Here is a 21,485-nt window from a genome sequence, read left to right on the forward strand (position 1 = left end):
TGATAAAGCATTTATGAGGGAGACTGTGGTAGTTCTGTATGTAAACATAGCGTAGGCTTTTTAAAGGGACAGCGTAAGTGGAGAATGCGGCACAAAGAACTTGGACTAATTTTAATGCAGAGCGACTGAGTAGGATGTGGAATAAGGATGAAGCGCCCCCCTATGGTCAGAGAAGTAACTACAAGAAAGTCTTGCTCATCTCACACTGGGAAGTGGGGCCGAACTGGACACGTTTGTAAACTGAAAGTCTTAAATTAATTAACCCATAATGTATAAATACAAAAACAAATAATAAATAAATTTGGAAATATATAAACGAACATAAATAAATAAATAGAGACAGAAGTGAATGAATTAATAAATTAATATCCCTTTTTATGATCAAAGTAAAGTATACAGGTATTTACCTGGCATTTCTTAACCTATTGGTGACCCATTGCTGAACGTCTTCATATTTTTTTTGTTTGTTATCTTTGTCTAAACCGGTGCGCTGACAGTCAGATGTCGACCCCCGGCCCTGGTGCAGATGCCCAGAAACGGCCGCTTTGTGCCCGTCACGCCGCCCCTCCCTCCCCTCTCTCCTGCTGCTGTGACGAAGCGGCAGGTTCGCTCGTCAGGTTTATCCGGAGACTTCAGCCGCTGTTTGGTTCCCCCGCGTCTGTCAGGCCCTGCTGTCGACTACAGAGGATTTTCACCTCTGGTTCCGAGTTCAACATTCACGGTACGTAGGATTGCGATGTCAGATGCGTTTTGTATACGTTTTCTGTGTTTTAGAAATATAGGTCAGATGGAATTTTCCAATATGTTTACATGTTAATGTGAATAGCCTGAATGTGAATGCTAACAGGCCTCGCGGACAACGCAGGCTACTAGCGATAGCTAATGCTATCATTGTGCATGGTAATGCTAGCCGGTTATCTTACAGTCGAGTTAACCTGCTAGCAGAGGATTGTTTTGGTAGTGCAAACAGAAACTTATATACTCGCTGACAATTCTTAATCAATAAATCCGTTGTTTCATGCTGTAAAAAGGTAACGATAAGCTAGTCAGTGACATATTTAGCACGACTACAGTTCACTCTATATTAACTAGCTTGCCAATGCTTAGCTTAGCATGTTAGTGCTAACAATTTGCAGATTTTTGCTATGACGACATCTACATAGATGAATTATACTTATATTAATATGACGTTTATCAAGTGGTTTTATGTAAGTCACATGTTTAAGAAGTTACTCGCTAGCAACGTTATTACAAACAAGTTATAGTAGTAAACGGACGTAGCTTAAATTGTTGTTAGCTGTGTTTGCTAATTGATCGGAGAACGTTCCTATACATTTGTCGCTAATGTGTTGAATAACCTATTTGTTTCTCTGTACAGATAATGCCCACAATAAAGTTACAGAGTTCCGATGGGGAAATCTTTGAGGTGGATGTCGAGATAGCCAAACAGTCTGTCACTATCAAGACAATGTTAGAAGGTAAATTATAGCATCTCATAGGGTGACCATTTTAATGGCGTCCCTGTAAATAAATTTGTCTATAATGCAGAGTATCATGTTGTGTTTGAGACTGACTGGCTGTTGTTGGTACCAGATTTGGGAATGGATGATGAAGGAGATGATGACCCAGTTCCCCTCCCAAATGTAAACGCTGCCATCCTCAAGAAGGTAAATCACATTCACACATTTGTATTCATTCAGGGCCAAAAGTTCATATTAACTATTTTTGTCATAACAACTGGGATCCACTATTTTGATATATATTTAACCCTCCTTCCTTTCTGAATATGTGTATGATCTACCACAATCTAAATTTTACACAGAGTTAACAGTACATGTTTCCTCTCAACACTGCTCTACTATATGTAGGAAAAGAGCTTTTGCTCTGTGATACAAAAAGCTATGCTACACTGAAGCTCTAATAATGGGCTTTAACTGGTAGAGTAATCTTACATTTTTAAGACTGACCTTTGACTAGCCATACCTTTCTTGGGACAGTAATTTGAATGTGATTTTTCATACCATCATAAGACTCAGAGATGCCGGATGTCAACATTTTTACATTAAAAAGCACCTACACTAATCAAACAGAAAAACTGAGACTTTTCTACCACTCTGGAGAGAAAAGGCAGCAATTAGCCTGGGTAGACAATGTTTTGTTTTTCTGGAAATTTCTCAAAAGCAGGGGTCTTTTATTGTTTGTGATGTAGGGATTGTGTGGGTTTGTTTTGTATTTCTTTGAGCCAATTCCCAAATATTGTAATAATGTAAGTGTAAAATTCTGCACATCTGTGTCACTTCAGCAAAAAATAAATAAATAAAGCCTCACAAAGCCTTTATAAACTTATGGAAAATGCTTTAGTAGCTCAAGTGTGTTTTGTAGGGGGGTGGTTTGATTCCTTGGTTATCAGGTTCAGTGTTGTAGGTCATATTCAATGATTAACAAAATGCATCTAATGAACCTGCTCACAGCTTAATATTAATTGTCCAGGAGAATCTTCTTAGTTACTTCTGTTGTATGCGTGATAAAATTATTTTGTCACCATGACATGACAACTTAACAGGTAACAAGGGATTATGTAACGATCGTAATATTGACTACACAAGATGTTCCGTCATCTTAGCAATTTTTGTTGTTGGTGTGTGAATCATACAGAGTATTTTTGTAGATGTTTTTTTGTTGGTTCTGTCAGTAAAGCATCTACTCTTACACTCACACTCCACACACTAACCAGTTGGACAAGTATAGCTTCTGCTGAAATGTTGCAGATGGATTCCACATATTTATGACCAATTAGGACTGTTATAATGAGCTGTTTTTGCTCAAGGTATGTTTGTGTGTCTGTGTTTCAGGTCATTCAGTGGTGCACTCATCACAAAGATGACCCCCCTCCTCCTGAGGACGACGAGAACAAGGAGAAGAGGACAGATGACATTCCTGTATGGGACCAGGAGTTCCTCAAAGTGGACCAGGGCACCCTGTTTGAGCTCATTCTGGTAAATACATGTTAATACTGTATCAATTTACCATGATACATGGGGGGTTTAACAGTCATGCCCCAACATTTACCCTAAAAAAATTATAAAATGTGCTAGTAGGAGGTTGCAGACAGCATCTGAGATGAGCTGTAACACCATGTGTGTTTATTAGGACACAGATATTGTATTAATAATCAGAATAGGAGCCCAGTAAGAAAAAAATGTGTCGTTAATCAAAGCAATCACGAAAGACAGGTCTGGTCAGAAGAGATTTTCAACCTTTTCATAATCCATTGAATAGGAAAATATTAGAGCCCCAATTATTCAGTTGCTTTTCTCTGGTTTGAATAAACATGTCCTTTCTTAGCATTTGAACACTATGTAGATTTGAGTGATATGTTTCCAGGAAGGACACAAAGGTAACAAAACAAAGTTTGTCTTTAGCTGATATTTGGAGATCTTAACAAATGTAAAAGTAGTGGAACGACTTCAGTGGTCAAAAGGCTCCAAAAGAAATGCTACACAGTGAGTTGAACCATTTGGCCTTCATCAAAAACCTCTCTATATCAAAAACCTCTATACATGTAAACTCCTCATCTGTCCCCTTTATGCATTGTCCATGTAAATGGTTAACTTAAAATCTCCGATCGGGATGACTCCAGTTGGTTTGATGAAATATCTCTCATGTACCATCTCTCTTTATGCAGATGCATGTTAGAGCAGTGTTTTGATCCCAGTAGCTGAGATAAGTGCTGGTGTTGGTTCACTTTAAACTCTGTCCACTCGGTAACAGGGTTTATTTTGGAACTTGAGCCTTTTGAAGTGGAAATGTAGCCACACAGTGTCCTTTCATCAGTCTGTAAAGGAACTAACCCATCTCCTGTCCACATGTTGCATATTCTGGACATCTTTAGTCAACAGGCTCTTGTTTCTGTGAAGACACACATGCATGTATGATGGAAAATGAGTGGGAGCACTACGTATCTCCGGTCAAATTAGACGGGGTGTCCACAAAGTCTCTTTACAATTGAAATTTTTTTCCCCAAAAGTAATTGATGAAATATGTTAATCACATATGTTCCATGTACTTGGTGGTTATCAAAGTGTTTAATCATATTGTTGGATCATGTGCAGTCATATGATTGCTCCATTTGTCTTCAACAAGAGAGTAATTACTGCCAATGTTTACCTTGACCTTTTGACTGAATATGTGGCACCACAACTGGGAGACCTTCAACCATCCATCATTTTCCAGCAAGATGGTGTACCAAGGGCGGGTTCCTAGATCAAACATTTCCAGACCGGTGGATTGGAAGAGATGGCCCAATTCCCTGGCAACGTTGTTCACCAGACATTACTCCCCTGGATTTCTTTCAATGGGATTATGTTAAAGATACTGTGTATCGAGCAGAAATACAGGACATCAGTGACCTGAAGTAAAACATCACTGATGCCATTGACACTGTTGATGAGGCTATGCTACAGCCAACATGGTGATAAATCCAGTACTGTCTTGATGTGCTTCGTGCAACAATTGGTGACCATATAGAGGTGGATTAAATGAAGTAAGTAAGTAAGTAAATTTTATTTATAGAGCACTTTTCACAGACAGAGTCACAAAGTGCTTTATCAATTCAAATCAGAATCAAATTAAGTTAACAGAGACCCAACAGAATCCTTCAGGAGCAAACACTTGTGATTGGTGACAGTGGCGAGGAAAAACTTCCCTTTAACGGGCAGAAACCTCGAGCAGACCCAGACTCCTGAAGGATGGCTGTCTGCCTTGACCAGTTGGGGTTAAAGAGAGATAGAGAGAGTAAAGGAGGAGAAAAGAGAGAGCGATAGAGATATAGAGAGACTGGGGTGGGGGGGGATGACACATGGGGTACGTTATGATGAATACATGGAGTGTAATCAGTTTGTGGTGGTCCTGGGTCAGGTGGGAGAATAAAAAGCCTTTTTGAACAGGAGGGTTTTGAGGTGTTTCTTAAAGCTCTCTACAGAGTCCATGGACCGTAGGTGTAGAGGCAGGTCATTCCATAGACGTGGTGCCAATGAAGCCAAAAAGCTTTAATATTTACTTTACATTTTATAATAATTTCCACAGATTTGTCTTTTCATTTGCCTTTGTAGTAAACTTGTTAAATTGGAAAGAGACTTTAATCACACCCTGTATATATTAATTCTATTTCAGTTTTGTTCAGTAGAAGTCTAAGACATAATTGTTTCTCTTGCTGCAGTTTATCTTGAATGATGTCATCTGTACTATTTCTACTCATCATTAAGTGCTTGAGAAATGCAGTACTAATGCTATGGGCCACTTTTAATGTGCAGAGACTATAAATAAGAATTAGTGCATCCCCAGACAGGCTTCATCCTGGCTATTCTTTAGATCTTGTGCTGCCATCTCTGTATTTAGTTTAACCCAGCCTTCATTTACTCCCGTGGAAGGACGTGAATTTGAAGGTGCACAAAAGTTGCCTAGCAATGACTGTCTGATTGGTGGATTGTGCACCTGTGGTACGTTGAATAGAGGTGCAGAGGAGAGACACAGAGGTGCCAGTGTTTTCTGTGCAGCTGACTGAGGTGAAGCAGTGCAACATGTGAGTGGTATATGTTACCACTCACATGTTTTTTCTGCCTCACTGACTGGGAAATAGACTTCAGTCCAGCTGTGGGCTTCCAGGAAGTGAAATACAAGTCACGGTGTCTGTCATTTGAGTTGATGAGCCCCCTCTGGTTGTTTGGAAATGTTTACGTGGACATGGTGAGAGGATGTCAAAGAGCGTCACATTAAAATGGAGACTTCACTGGAGGGATAAGGAACAATCTGACATGTTGTCATTTGTTGTTGTGATAATGGAAACACACACTACTGTCTTAAACATCTGTCCAAAGTCTCCTTTAGGTGTTGATTTGGTTTGAAATGTGGCGACAGTAAAGGCTGTTGTCAGTGACTTCCATCATTTCTGTTATGCTGTTCAATGAGTGCTGGTGCTCCTGGTGGCATGTGACTTGTTTTGTTTGCTCCGTAAAAGCCGAAGGGAATGATTCCAGGTTGTCAGAGTTCACTGCAGAGACACTGAACACTGTTGCTAAACAAATGTGATATCACTGACCCTTCCACTGACACTGAGGGGCTTTTCACAAGTATTGAAACTGAAACCTGCTCTGGAGACTGTCAGAGCTCTTCAGTCTAGTTTCATAATGAATATTCAGCTTTGGACTCTGTAGCTAAAAAACCCTTTGTCATTCCTTGGTGCCACTTTTAAGAGCTCATTAGCTGAAAACGGAGTCACCGATTTTTCCGAAGGCGCCATAGAACAGTTAGAGCTCGGATTGTTGTTACACCAACACAAGTGGTACATATGAAACAACGACAGAGCAGCAGTTGGTAGTGTACGGGGCCAGTAAAACACCATAAAATGTCTAAAACTTAGTAAATATTAAATCTTCAAAGGCATTTTTCTGAAGCAGGGGTGTCAAACACATGGCTCGCTGGCCCACCAGGGGGACCAATTCAGCTCGGGGGATGAATTTGCAAAGTGCAAAAATTACACTGAAGATATTAAGTCAAACTGGGTGTCAAACTCATTTTAGTTCAGGTTCTACATACATATGTGATCTAAACTAAAATAACGTAATAGCCTATGAATAATGAAAACTACAAATTTTCATCTTGGTTTAATGTGAAAAAAAAAAAAAACTATGAAAATATTTACTTTTACAAAATATCCTTTAACAATAAAATGTGAATAACTTAAATATGAACAACCTGAAATGCCTAAAGAAAATTAAGTGTTAACAATATTCTACCTGCTACTAAATGTTTTGTGTATTTGTAGATCTACTGTGATCTGTAAGTTGTTAATAATAAGCTGAAACGTAACAGTATTGAAATTGTTCTTATTTTAGTTCCAAACTCCAAAATTTTAACAATATTCAGCCTGTTACCAAATGCTTGTGTAACATTGTGTGTAATGCACATGTATAAATGATAATTTGAGGCATAATATTGCTAAAATTACACTTGTTTTGTTTTTTCAGGTTATTCACATCTTTTTTGTGAAAGGATAGTTTTTAATAGTAAATTTTCATAATTTAATTAGGGTTTTTTTTGCACTAAAACAAAAAGAAAAAAACTCTTGTCATTATTTACAGACTATGATATTATTTTACTGGTCAGGCCCACTTGAGATCATATTGGGCTGAAAGTGGCTCCTGAACTAAAATGAGTTTGACACCCTTGTTCTAAAGCATCAAATTAAATGTTACCTGATTATTTGACATTTTACAGTTGTTGAATTGACACTGATGTTTGTTTGTGCATGTCTTTCTGTTTTGTCACCCTTTGACACTTAATAATTTTCCCGGTATTGCAGTATCTGACAGATGTGGAACTAGTCATTCTTCTCAGTAAAGTGGTCGCACTGTGCTTTGTATCTCACCTTTTACATCTACGATATAAACTTCCACCCGTAGTTACAGTCCTCACACAAATAATTCTGTACATAAAATAATGCAGCAATGTGATTTTTATGTATGTATTCTGGAATTGAGGATTTTCTGACATTTACACTGTGACCCTTGTGAATCATGCAGATCCACCCCTTTTCTGCTCAGTTCTTATGGTGTAGCTCCACGGGTCCTTGCATCTCTAGTGGGAGGGCCGGGTGGGGTCCATCTGCATGACTCACGTGGGTAACATTGTCAGGATAGAATATGTGGAATATTGGAGAAATCTGGGAAAAATCACAGCTGGTGTAGATATATTGTAATTTGTAAAAAAAAAAAAAAAAAAAATCATCAACTAGGAAGGTCACACTTTCATGGTGCCAGACCTTGACACTTTTCATGTGTATAGTTCAGTAGAATAAAATGAGAGATGGCTTTGTAACAAAATTTAAGCCCCTATTAACTAAAAGGAATTTTTCCTTGCCTTGACCTTTGACCCAGAGTGGCCCATGTTTAATCATGACTGTCATCAGGAAGTTGGACAAAAACTGTCTGAATGATTTGTTCAGAACTTTGGATAATTCATTACAAATACACAAACATAACCTTCTTGTATGAAGTAATAAATGAAAGTATTTCAGTATCATTTTCAGTGTCGTCAGTAAGTTTTTCCCTCATGGGTTGGATCACGTGAATGTGGCTGTTTGATGAAGCTGAAGCTTTGATGAATTTATGACTCTTTAAGAGGTTTTAGGTTGAATTTCAGAACTTGCATAAAAAATGTATTACTAGTAAGTAAAATTAATTCAGTACAATCAAGTTCCTGACTTTTTAAGGATCCGCAGACACCCTGTGCATGTGTCCAGTGTTCAGAATTCTGAGGTATCGCTCTCTCTGTTCTGATCATCTTTCCTCTCCTTTCATAATGTCATGTGCTGTTGTGTTCAGGCGGCCAACTATCTGGACATTAAGGGTCTGTTAGATGTCACATGCAAGACGGTGGCCAACATGATCAAAGGTAAAACCCCAGAGGAGATCAGGAAGACGTTTAACATCAAAAATGACTTCACAGAGGAGGAAGAAGCCCAGGTTAGTCTTTTTTTTTTTTTTTTTTTAACACATTTACCACCTTGTCCTTGCCTCTCGTAACCAGCGTTGCACATTTCAACTTCTGTTTCCGTGTTTCACACACAGGTACGCAAAGAGAACCAGTGGTGTGAAGAGAAGTAAATAGGAAGATCCTGCCAACACTACCACACTGAAAAGGATTGTCCCTGCTAACTGGTTGCACTGGCGTTGTTCATACTTGTTAATATTTACATTTAGTATATTTAGATCCACACTTCCTCCCTCTCCTCTCCTCTCTGTTTCTGTATACTGATAGCATGACCATTTTAACCAGCCCGTGTGGTGTTGTTAATTTAAATAAAGCTCTTTCTTTGTTTGCACACTTCTGTTGTGTATCCACATAAAATGAATAGCCCTGGCTTTATGGCTTAGGAGACAGTCCTTTCAGACTCCCCCACACCTCCTCCCCCCCATCATTGATTGCTATGGTTGTCTTTTTTTACTGGACATGTTTGTTCTTTTAGGTTTAATGATTGAAATAAAAAATGGCTTTTTGGACATTGGAATTGAAAGGGTGAATATTTTATTTTTTGCTCTGTAAATGCATCTGTTTTGTGAAACCAAGTTAAGAGGAGACGGTCAGTTTTAAAGGAAAGTGAATCTGTTTTTTTTTTTTTTTGCCTAATGTTTGGACTCGATGTCAGAGGTGTGTGTGTGAGAACACACAGCACTGGATAACTCATTCCTGATTCATGTTGTATTGAATTGGAAGTGTGTCTCATAAGCTGGTTTTCAGGATGATCAAATACATTGAAGGAGCAAATAAAACATACAAAACAGTTGGTAGTTTTGTCATTTTTCCACCCAAGGTTTCCCAGTTTGTAAAGTACACTTTAGACACAGAGAAATATTAAAACACTTTAATACATCAAACAAAATAGTCAAACAAGTAATACATCAGGGGGGTTCAATGCAGCGTCAAGATACAAAAGACAGATTTGAGGTTTTCACTAGTGTGAATGACCTCAGCATTTTATTTAATTGTAACACAAGAGTGCCCTCTGCTGGACAAAAACAGCTGTACAAAAAGCTCAACTTACAGTATGACAACAGTCAGACACTGTAAGCTTTAAAGGAAATTAAAGCCTTTTAGTCAAAATGTATTTGTTACATTAAAGTTGGAACATGCACAAATTCAGAACAAGAGAACAAACACAAAATGTATTGCTTTAAGAAACAGTCGAAAATAGAATCTTTTTTTTAGTTGCGTTTTTTTTCCATTTTCCATAAAAACATATAAAAGTTTAATTATAACAGGGGATTCCAACATTTATAAAATTTTACAACACAATGAAATATAATAGTACCCATTTGGTCTTAGATTAGTTTACACAGCTGCAGAACTTTCAGTCATGAGAGAATAAGGAAAAAACTAAATTCCTTTCACACCAGCAAAACATTTGACAAAACCACATGGGATTCATATGAAAGAATAAAATAAGGAATAGACAAAAAACAAACTGAAAATGTAACTGTTGATCAGCGATAGCTCAGCCTGTGCCTGAAAGAGAAGGAACCTTTTTCCTGATCACAATCTACTGTAAATATCAAGGTAAACCTGCACAAATGTTGAAGTAAAGTCAGCTTTTTTAAAAGTGGTTGATGTGTGTTTGTCCACAGAGCTGAGGTTCTGCTGGTCAAGCTGGTGCTCAGTACATCTCATGGTTTATCGTTTACTTGTGACAGGAGAACTGAAAATGGCATTGAAATCTGAACAGAAAAGTGGATGAGAACACCTGGATGCTCAGTAACATCTGCAGAGGAGTTCGTTTGGAGTCTTTTAGGAAGCTGAGAGTCAGTGGGAAGAAGCTGAAATCAACATTAACAGTAACTGGGTTGAATTGAAAGTTGAAGTCTGTCTAATAAATACAGTGATCCATCCGATGTAATGTTAACATATTTGTAATGAGTCTGATCCACTGCCCTGATGATGTCAAACTGGAAACTGAGTGAACATTTCAGTTCAGTTTCAGGTTTTCTTTGTGGTTTTGGCTGCAGCAGCTGTGTCCCTTTCAGTCTGTGCTCTAGTTTTTAATTCCTCAGATACGTTTATGATTAAAGTTTATTCTTCTGGTGAGAAATATACAGCTATAGACATGTTTCTGTGCGTTGTCTCACAGTTTTTGCCAATGATAAACTATCCTTGCTTTGTAGTCCAGGCCACTTTTAGACTAGTTAGATTAGTCATCAGGCTTTGACCTTAAATGACTGAAAAAGCACAAAAAACATGAATCACAATCTTTTGCTTCAGCACTTCTTTTATCAGGTTTGGTTGTAGAAAAAGGAGTTTTGTCAGATAGGCTTAGAATTTGAAGCTTCCAGCTCCAGAATAAAGACTATCAAGATATCAGACATGATGGGTTTAAAGGTTCAATGTGTGAGATTTAGTGGCATCTAGTGGTGAAGTTGAATATTACAACCAACTGAACCCCTATCATTGTCCCTCACTAGTTTATTTAGTTTGTTCAGGGTTTTTTAGTTGAGGTAATCTCATCTCTGGTCCAAACTTAGATATGGTAGATGAATGGAATGAACATTTAGAAAAGGAAAAACAGAAAAAAACAGTCCCTTGAGGAATGCCAATTAGAACAAATTTAGTCACCGCAAATTCTACACAAACTTGCACATTTATCCAGCATTAGAACTTTTCTGCAAATTGTCCCAATTATTGTAGTTTCTGGCTGGTTTTTCCCAATCATAGCAGTTTGATGATACATGTTGAACCATATATTACCAGTTGACACATACTTTTGAGTATGTTGTTTTTTAGTCATTTAGGACATTTTTATTCTCTCTGGAATATTTTGTGATTTCACTGCAAAAACACTAATAATGTAACATGAATCAAAGCAGACATGAAATTTGGTGTTTGAGGTGATAAGAATCTGAAATATCCATCCTGCAAAACCTAGGAAAGACTGAAAGAAGACACCTGTTTGGAGCTACTGTAGAACCATGAACACTTGAACGCCGACTCTCTAAGGTATAAAGTCCTTTTCTCTGTTTAGATGTGATTTGACACTAATGAACATATTGATGACTTTGATCCTCCTAAATGTCCACACTGAACCTTCACGTGTCTTTTCTCCGTCCTGATCTGCCACAGTCAGACTCCGACACCACCGAACACAGTGGTGTGATGAAGATGAGCTCTGGTCATGAAGATGAGGGTGTGGCTTTGATCTGGGGCGATCACTGAGTCTCCGTTAGAACTTTGAGAGACAGTCCTGCGGCCTTGGCGGCGGACAGTGGCGTCACAGAGATGTGTGTCTGCTTGCTGCTCAGTTCCAGGTGTGTGTTGTGGCTGTGTTTGGGCTGGTGGGCAGAGCCTCGCTTGCCTGTGGGCGGCTCCACCGGTAGGCGTGTGTGCAAGCGTGTGTGCACTGGTGGGGACAGGCGGAGGCGTGAGGAAGGGGAGGCGGGCGGTGGCGGCGGGGAGCAACCCGGAGATGATGATGATGACGGCTGATGCTGCTGCTGCTGTTGGTGCTGGTGGCGGTGGTGGGAGGGGAGGAGACGGTGACAGATGGGGGAGGGGGACGGGGGAGAGTCTATAGCACTTAAATCTGAAGAAGTTGGGCTGGGGCAGCCTCCTCCTTGAAGGTAGCGAATGCACTTCTTTTTCCTCCTAGGGACAGTCAGAGAGAGTTATCTGTGAATAAAGTGTGGATGGGAAACGTCAGCAGAATTCAGCAAATGAGGAGACACGTGGCAACAAACAACACACATGGATTAGAACACATATGAAGATGTTGAAAACTACATGTAGAATGACAAAATGATCTCCTCACACATTAATTCAGAGTCTGATGACATGACGATGACGGTAGGAATGAACAGATAAACACTGTCAATCATTACAACACAAGGAGTTTTACTTATAGGACAGTGGGACCATGGCGGCGGTACATGGACTTATACATTTACAATTAACACGATCAAGAGGTCAGACCTGATCCTTTTAAGACTGCCATTAGAACAGGCCACCTTGGTGTCGTCATGTTTTCCTTACAATAAAAGTGTTAGAAAATGTCTTTTTTGCCAATTCTTTTGCACCTTTGTTTTCAGGAAGAACTTAACTTTCAATATCTGGCCAATAATTATCATCATTATAAATAATAAATGCTTTAAACAGTGTATTTTAGTAAAAAAGAAAAAAAAATGGATGAAGTATTTAGCATATTTATTATCAGAAACAACTGTGCATGTCAATAACAAAACTTTTTGAGATTGCAAAAATAAACCTTCAACTATTTTACATCTGCCTAAACATGCTTTTTGGTCTTAAACATTCAGTATCCATATTTCATACTTTTTTTTTTATTTCCAGGCATTTTGTAGCCTGTGTGGAAGTCTCTGAAATAGTTCCTTTTTACTTGTAAAACAGTCCCACATTGCTGCCATAAAGTGTTACGTAGCTTCGGAAAACTCAGGATCTCAGCTTTCCGATGCCATTTGAATTTTGTAGATTGCAACGGTTCAGGAGTTACAGTAATTTGAATGCTGTAAAGTGCAAAATGCAGTGCCAGAAAAGACTGCAGTTGTTAAAGGGTTAAAGGTTCGATGAGATTTAGTGGCATCGAGTAGTGAAGTTGCACATCATAGCCAACCGAACCCCTGTCATTGTCCTTTACTAGAGTTTTTTCAGTTCGTTCTGGGTTTTTTTGTTGAGGTGACCTCATCTCTGGTCCAAACTTAGATATGGTAGGTAAATGGAATGAACATTTAGAAGAGGGAAAAAAAGAAAAAACAGTCCTATGAGGAATGCAGATTAGAACAAATTTAGTCACAGACTTACAAATCCATCCAATCATTCCAACTTTTCTGAAAATTGTCCCAATTATTATAGTTTCTGGCTGTTTTTTTTTTAATATCATAGTTTGATGATACATGTCAAACCATATATTACCAAACGACTGCCTCTACTCTGGCTGTGATGACTCAGACACGTTTGAGTTTTAGTTATTTAGTACGTTGCACACGACTACTACAGTTGACCACGAAAAACATTTGTTGGTTGTGAGCAGCTACAGAAAATCTGGAGAAGCTATTTTAAGCAGCTTCAACAGGACATGACTGCGTGTTGAATACTTTTATTTGACTAAAGGAAATACCACTCAGTTGTGAAGTGGCCTGTTTTGACCAACTCTGGACCAAGTTCATGTTATGGAGCTTCAAAACAATTCATGCAAAAACTTAATGGGAATGTGCAAAGGCTCCCACTCAACTTTTCGATCAGTAGATGTATTGGAAGTCTCACCAGTTGCCTGTTTTTCAATGGATTAAATCCACGGTCTGACTGCAGATTTGACACTTCCTGTTAGGGAAGTGTTTATGTTCATTGCTGAGTTTACCATTTTGTAGCTTACCGGCCGACAGGCCATAAGCTATTGTCGTCATGCGGCGTCTGTCGTCGTCTGTCGTCCATTACAAAAATTTCAATCATCATCTTCTTCGAAACTACAATTCTGATTGACTTCAAACTTGGTATACAGCTTCAGTATGATGATGTCAACAAAAGTTAGTGAAATTATTTGGATCCAGATCTGATTCTGGATTTGGTGTGACTTTGAAACATTTTCCCATTATAAGAAATAGGAAGTGGATCAATGCAATAACTCAGTAAATATAAATGATATCAAGTTGAAATTTCTACAGTCCAGCCCTGATGGGGAGATGACCAAAACATAATGTCCACATGCTGATCAGGATCTTCTTCTGGATCCGGGAACTTACGGAAAATTTAACATGGGCTCTTATGGGGAAAAAATTTCAATCATCTTCTTCTCTGAAACTACAGTTCTGATTGACTTCAAACTTGGTATACAGCTTCTGTATGATGATGTCAACACAAGGTATTGAAATTATTTCGATCTGGATCTGATTCTGGATTTGGTGCGACTGAATCATTTTCCCATTATAAGAGATAGTAAGTGGATTGATACAATAAATCAGTAAGTATCAATGATATCAATTTGGAATTTTAATTTTTTACAGATCTGATTGGAAAATGACCAAAACATAGGCTATTTCTGTAATATAATAAATACACATAACTGGGTGATAATAAATGGCATCTGGATACATTTCCCAAAGCTTTTAATTTGGCTGGTAAGCTACAGGGCCATTGGTCCTATTTTTTATTTATTCACTTGTATTATCATTTATGGTGGAGTAGACTGTTCTAATCCAACATCTACAAATACACAAAACATTTAGTAACAGGCAGAATATTGTTAAAATTGCATAAGAACTTCTGGTTCATATTTGTTTAGACTATTCACATTTTTTGTGAAAAGATAGTTTGTAAATTTAAACATTTTCAAGAAATTTAACTTTTTTGACACTAAAACAAAGAGAAGAATTTGGAGCTGTCATTATTTATAGGTTATTATGATAGTATTTTACAGACTAACCAACTTCAGATCACATTGGTGTGTATGTGGAACCTGAACTAAAATCATTGTTAGTATTTTCAGTGTAATTTTTGCATTTCACAAATTCGTCCCACAGGCCCGGATTGGACCCTTTGGTGGGCTGGTTGTGGCCCATGGACCTCATGTTTGACACCTGTGATGTAGACTTTCAGAAGGACAAAAACAAACATAAGCCAGTGTTTTCTGTGTATCTGCCAATTGGCAGTGTTTGCCCCAGCATGTGGGGGCGGAGCTTCTGAAAGGAGTTATGCATTTGGTTTGAGCTCAGATATGAACAGTCTCACAGTATCATCTGCTCCTTTAAGCTATAGTAGAGGTTGTCTCTAAGATGACTGATACACTCTGTGTGCATCCATCTAGACAGACCGTGTGAGGTGTTGTACTTAAAAGCAGACTTGTGTACCGCTGAACACAGCATCAAAGCAGTTAACAGGATCCCATGATCATTACCAGAATATGATATGAGTCACCTGGTTTAACCACAAGGAAAGGCGCTAAGCCATATTTAGACAAAAACACAGGGAGACAGAGAAAGAGTGCAATAGAAAGTGATTTCTAAATGTCAGAGTTCACCATCAAAAGGCGCCCGTTACCACATTGCATGAATGGAGAAAGTTGAAAGCAGATGGGCATGAGAATGCTGTCAAAATGCAACGCTGCAGGGAGTGAGTGTCAGTGTGTTTTGTGAGTTGTGGTGATAAGGAGTTGCTCTAACCACATTCAGGCCCTTTGTTCTTGCTAACCGAAACACACACTCTTGGATTTCCATGACGTGGTGGTGGGGAGGACAGTGGGGTTGCTACAGTGCTTGTGGTGGAGGGAGCTGCTTTTTCTGCAGAACCACACAAAGTCCTGAATCCTGAAGCGAACCCCATCACAATCATCTGCTGCCACTGCATGAGGTGCTGAAAAGCTCATGCTGATGATTTATGTGCAAGTGTTAACATTTTTCTGCTTTTCTACAGCAGAAGGGAGAGGGGAGCTGGTGTTGAGGAAAAGGTCGAAGAACAGTGGGGTTGTGAGTGGAGATGTCAGCTCCGATTAGTCAGGAGTGAATTAACCCAGAAAGATCCAAATATTCACTGACAACGAAAACCATCTACTGATCGAAAATGTTTAATATCTGCAACAACTATTGCAACAACACATCATCAGTAGAGTAAAACTAACCTGTCTCACAACGATCTTAACCCCAGCTCACATTCCCTATTAGTGGGTGAACAATCCAACGCTTGGTGAATTCTGCTTCACAATAATAGGAAGAGCCGACATAGAAGGATCAAAAAGCGGTGTTGCTATGAACGTAAATAACTGGTGTAAAATGCAGATTGTCATCTTTTCATGGTCATCAGATACGACCCATTTGGACATTCAGAGGCTCTGCAGTTACCGTGGAAACACCACTGCGTTGATTCACCAGTAAAACCCATGGAGTTTGATCAGTGACAGTGGATGGAGACACTTGGTTTATGTTCAGTTAATGATATCTTTGCTAAAAAAAGTCACCTTTTCCTCAGTTTTCCCTGTTTTTGATATAATAACCCTCAACTTTATTCTGAGCTTCTATGAACATTTACATGATCAGTAAATTAAATATAGAAAAATACCCCATTCTCACTGAAAAAAGCTAAATACAGAGGATGATATTAAAAATGCTGATAAATCCCTTGAGAAAGGTTGAAAAAAAGAGAGAAAATAATCATTTGGGAACTGACACAAAAGTAGCATTGGGTCTTTATGGGTTAAAGGTCTGCGTGGCTCAGAATACAGTTTAAACTGAAACCAGGAGAGAAACATGTTGAAAAGATCAAATATTGGCTCCATTTGGCAACTTCTGCTGCCAATTAACAAAGCTTTCACAACTCCATGTCTCACTGTTTATTGGCCTTAATACTTCAGAATTATGAACATGATTTCACTATGACAAGAGTGTTAAACACAGGACCCGCTGGCCAAAACTGTCCCACCAAAGTGTCCAATCTGACCCATGGGATGAATTTTTGAAAGGCAAAATTTACGCTGAAGATATTTTAAAAGTCAAGGGTGTCAAATGTCATTTTAGTTCAGGGGCCACATACAGTCCAATTCAATCTCAAGTGGGTCGGACCAGTAAAATACCATCATAAAAACCTATAAATAATGTAAACAAAAAATGTTTACATTTACAAACACTCCTTTCACAAAAAAATGTGAATACCCTGAACAACTATGAATAACCTGAAATGTCTTAAGAGAAGTAAGTACACTCTTTATACCATGCCCGTTACTAAATGTAACTGAACTGTAAGTTGTGATGCACATGTGTAAATGATACTGTTAATAATATTGCAAAAAGAAGAAATTCCAGGTTTTTCATGGTTATTCCTGTTATTCACATTTTAAAGGATAGTTTGTAGATGTAAACATTTTCAAAATGTAATTTTACTTTTTTATTTTTGGAGTTGACATTATTTATAGGTTAATATGCTAGTATTTTATTGGTCCAGATCATATTGGGCTGTATGTTGCCCTTGAACTAAAATGAGTGTGACACCCCTACACTATGTGTGTTTTTAGAAAAACACTAGGATCAAAACACAACATTTCAAATACTTGACCTGACAGGCTCGTCAAAGTTTTTATAGGAGGTGTAAAATAGAATTAGCAGCTTGTGTTTGTTTGCCTCCACCAACCAGAAAAGTTACAACTGTCTGTACACACTCATACCCTGTATGTAGTAAAGACTGCGAGGGAGTTTTGTGGCCAGGATAGACTTTCCTGAGAAACATTTCCAGCGTCAAACGCACAGGAGATTAATGTGCTTTTTATGGGGAAGACTATTATGGAGTACACTGAAGCTGACCTCTGACCTTTTGGATCTAAAACGAATCATGTCTTTTCTTTTCAGTTCAGTTATGGCCCTAAGCATTTAAGTCTCATATTGATAGAAATTCTACTATAAACTGTTCACGTCAGTCATGATGAACTCCAGTGATTGCTCTTCAAACACTTTCTTTTCTAGTGGCATTTCCCTGTAACCACACTACATTTACAGGGGTCTGCATGAATGCAGTGCAGTGCAGCAGCAGTATAGAATTAAAACCACTTCTTACCTTGAGTAGGAAACATATCTATACCTTGGTCTGTGCTGTGACACATTCTATATTTCTAAGTCTCAAGTCAAAAATGGAGAATTTTTTACACTTGGATAAGATTATATTAAGTGTGTTAGGACTTTAATCCCTGCATTCTATTCATTTTATGTTCCTACTACCAAACCAGACTCTTCAAAAAAAGAGAGCCTGGTTTAGACCAGCTCTAAATGTAAAGTGTCATGAGGTAACTTTTCTTATGATATATATATATATATATATATATATATATATATATATATATACATACATACAATTTGACTGATTGGTTGACAGAAAAAAAATAAAAACAAAATGAAGGAGAGATAGTTAGTGACAGGAAGGCATGCAGAGCTCAGATTGTCCCCAGAGGCAGAAATAATCTCATTGGTGGAGTTAGATTGTCAGTAGTTGGAGTTTAGAAAGAATGAGATTACTGCTGCTCCACCTCGAAGAGAAGTCTAAGGAACTACTGATGAGCAGACGGTTCATGGGAGGATTAGGGATGACAAGATGGTGGGATGGTGGTGGAAGTTGGGTACACACCTGCAAGGACCACACCAGTCGGTTTGTTGGTTGAGGCCGAAGCGAGCCCGGCATTTCTTAGGAGAGCCTGGGTCTGACCACAATGCACAGCATGCACCAAAAAAAAAAAACACAGAAGAAGGAAGGAGAAGCAAGAAAGAAGAACAGAACAAGAATAAACAGGTGAAGAAAACAGAGCCAAGCAATCAGAAAAAAGCACCAACAGGGTTGTCTGTTCAGAGAAAGCATCAGGTTCAAACTGTTAGTAAGCACAGCAAAACATGAACCACCAGGATAACCAGCACGCGCACACACACACACACACACACACACACACACACACACACCACTGTTAAACAAGTAGGGATGCAGAGAGAGAGCAGTGAGAGCACTGCTGAGCCGAGGTGCTTTGTTAGTACAAGTCTGACAAGGTTTTCTTTATCTTAAGTAGGAGATTCTAAATAATTCTCCCACATCTCTGTTTAAAACTCTGTTGGGTTCCTCTGTTCCATCATGTTTCTAGACATTTCATCAGTTTAGATACAGCTCTGAAATTGGCTTGTTTCATCACCAGTTGCTTGGTTTCCAGCTGAACACATTCAATACCATTCATTCAGCTGTCAATAGCGGTGTCTGTGATGTCTTTTGATACCACAGACACAGAAGTCCACTAAGAACCATCGACTCCCCGACCTTATGTGTATTAACTGTTAAGTGTAACACCATCAAGTCAAACAGCTAATTCAGTATTATAAGATGTTCCCATTGACGCAGTTTCAACACTGGTTTGGAGACTAAGCCTGAACCAGTTCTTTCTGTTTTGATAAATGGAACCAATTTTATCCAGTTCTATCAAACATCAATAACACTTGAACTTGTGAGGTTGTCAGGTTCTGCTACTATGTTAGAGTCCTGTGGTCTTGATGCAGGAGATTAATCTCCCAATAGAAGTGGGTGGTACTTTCACTGGAGGAGAACTCAACAAATTAAATGAAAGTCCATATATGACTTCCTATCAGTGCTCAATAGTAACTATATTGATATCTCTAACCAGAACCATGTTATAAACCATCAAAATATGTACTATGGCAAAAGCCAATTTGTTATACTTCAAAAATGTGTTAAAAATTCAGAAATCCTAATTTCTCAAAACATACTTAGTTGACATTGTCCCAAGGAAGCAACATATAACATTTGAAATAAATCTGACCAGTAGTTTTGTCAGGGAAGATGTTTGAGGAAATTGCTAATGAAGATGACGATGACGAAGATGATGGACTTCACAATAAATCATGGCCCATCGGCCGATGAGATATAAATGTTTATCAACTAGTTTAGATGGAAAGCCGAGTGGGTGGGTGTTGACATCAGAGACACATCCTGCCTCAACAACACCAACATGCACCAACGCAGGCTCAGGTTCAGCTGAGCTCTACCAGATAAACGCCAACGTTCACGGTTTGTTTCCTTTTCTTCCTCAAACATTACACAGGATTAGACAAATTAACATTTTGACAATGAGTGATTATTTTTGTTTTTACCTGTGTTGGAGTCCTGCTGTTTCTCCCTTTTTCTCCTCTTCTTCTTGCCCTGTTTGAAGAAAACATAATCCAGACAGAGAAATGAGCTGAAATGACATGTCACAAATGTATCATTAAAGTCATCAGAGGTGGAGGTGATGAGCAGATGTTTTGGCCATGGCAGTGTCTTTGGTTTGTCTGAGGCGAAGTAACCTGATCCATTTCCCTTCTTTAACTTGCTTAAGTATATGATGAGGCCTTTGAAAAGCTAAGCAAGGTCTATGATGTGGTGTTTAAGAACAAAAGTGCAAAGAGAATAGCAGCAACCAGGTCAAGCAACTATCTTCAATGGCTGATAAAAGCAAGGGAAAAGCCAGTTAGAGTACATATGAGAGAGTACACTGCATTACTGCGCCAAAGTCAGTACAGTCATGCACAAACAGAAGACCACTCCCCTCGTTAAAATGCAACAGTCCAAAAATCTAAGAAGCTTTCACTGATTTTTGGTTCCCCTCTGCACAGAAGTCATGTTTGCAGTTGTGTATTACTGTATCACCAGGCTGACTGTACTGTGTGACTGCTGAGGTAAACATCACACTCGTTCACACAGATCCGGTGATGGTGAAGTGAGGCCTCATATTTGGGTGAGATGAAGGATGTGGGTACAGAACTCTACCGCCTACGCTTCAATGTCTGCCCTCCTCGGCTTGCTGTCAGCATTGTCTATGTGGTTACAATAACTCCTCTTTGCAAATGCACTTGACTGAAGCACAGTGTCTGTGGCTGGGTGTGCATACGTACTATATGTGTATTTCTCTTTCTTTTTTTTGTCAGGACATGGAGGAGAAACCCCCTACACCTGTGGGGGCGATAAGTGGAACTTCGCTTCCTGTTTTTGCTCATAGGTCCACTGTTTGAAATTCTTAATCTCAGTGCAAATTGTTCATTATGATGGTGTGTAAAATACTGTAAACTAACTTGTGGAAGTAGTATATAGATCCTTATTTAAGTAATTGTACTGAACTGGGACATGAGTGCAGAACTTGTAGTGGAGTATTTCCACCTTACTAAAGCAAACATAAATTACTGCTATAAGTGGCATTTTGAATTCTGCATTGATTTGTGTTGCAGTTTCATGGTTGAAATGTTTATAGTTGAGCTCTGTTGGAAAATTAATCTGAGATTACCAGGGTTGTGGTCATGTGAGACCCGCATGTGTCTAAAAGTTTGTGATCATGCTTATTCCACCTTATCTAAGATGCGTTTTAAGGGAGGGAAATTTACACTCAAGCCATAAGCAAACACAGGAACAGGAAGGTTCTGGAAAATGTA

The 21,485-nt window shown here is 38.7% G+C and overlaps 2 protein-coding genes across 8 annotated transcripts in view; one reads left to right on the forward strand and one right to left on the reverse strand.

Annotated features, from left to right (window-relative positions):
• Nucleotides 1-511: 511 nt before the first annotated feature.
• On the forward strand, nucleotides 512-9,340 carry skp1 (S-phase kinase-associated protein 1). The gene is made up of 6 exons (XM_030153458.1): nucleotides 512-721; nucleotides 1,379-1,478; nucleotides 1,594-1,667; nucleotides 2,853-2,996; nucleotides 8,382-8,522; nucleotides 8,628-9,340. The coding sequence occupies exons 1-6, from the start codon at nucleotides 527-529 to the stop codon at nucleotides 8,661-8,663; spliced, it is 690 nt and encodes a 229-aa protein (XP_030009318.1). The 5' UTR covers nucleotides 512-526; the 3' UTR covers nucleotides 8,664-9,340.
• Nucleotides 9,181-21,485, reverse strand: part of tcf7 (transcription factor 7) — a 111,198-nt gene continuing 98,893 nt past the window's right edge. For 4 of the 7 annotated variants that reach the window (XM_030153452.1, XM_030153451.1, XM_030153449.1 and 1 more), the window contains 3 exons: nucleotides 20,175-20,223; nucleotides 18,655-18,727; nucleotides 9,181-12,189 (listed from right to left, as the gene is read on the reverse strand). In XM_030153452.1, the coding sequence (XP_030009312.1) occupies nucleotides 11,754-12,189; nucleotides 18,655-18,727; nucleotides 20,175-20,223 (558 nt within the window). In that variant the 3' untranslated portion in view covers nucleotides 9,181-11,753. Of the gene's footprint in view, nucleotides 12,214-18,654; nucleotides 18,728-20,174; nucleotides 20,224-21,485 lie in introns of all 7 variants that reach the window. The other 3 variants (XM_030153453.1, XM_030153454.1, XM_030153455.1) reach the window with 2 other exon arrangements.

The sequence above is a fragment of the Sphaeramia orbicularis genome, chromosome 14 (assembly GCF_902148855.1).
Source record: "Sphaeramia orbicularis chromosome 14, fSphaOr1.1, whole genome shotgun sequence".
Lineage (NCBI taxonomy): Eukaryota > Metazoa > Chordata > Actinopteri > Kurtiformes > Apogonidae > Sphaeramia > Sphaeramia orbicularis.

What these genes read in the sequence shown, in the direction of transcription:
- skp1 (XM_030153458.1), top strand. Translation starts at nt 527, where the DNA reads ATGCCCAGAAACGGCCGCTTTGTGCCCGTCACGCCGCCCCTCCCTCCC. An exon ending in TATCAAGACAATGTTAGAAG is followed by an intron (nt 1,479 to 1,593) that starts GTAAATTATAGC and finishes TGTTGGTACCAG; the next exon opens with ATTTGGGAATGGATGATGAA. An exon ending in CAGAGGAGGAAGAAGCCCAG is followed by an intron (nt 8,523 to 8,627) that starts GTTAGTCTTTTT and finishes TTTCACACACAG; the next exon opens with GTACGCAAAGAGAACCAGTG.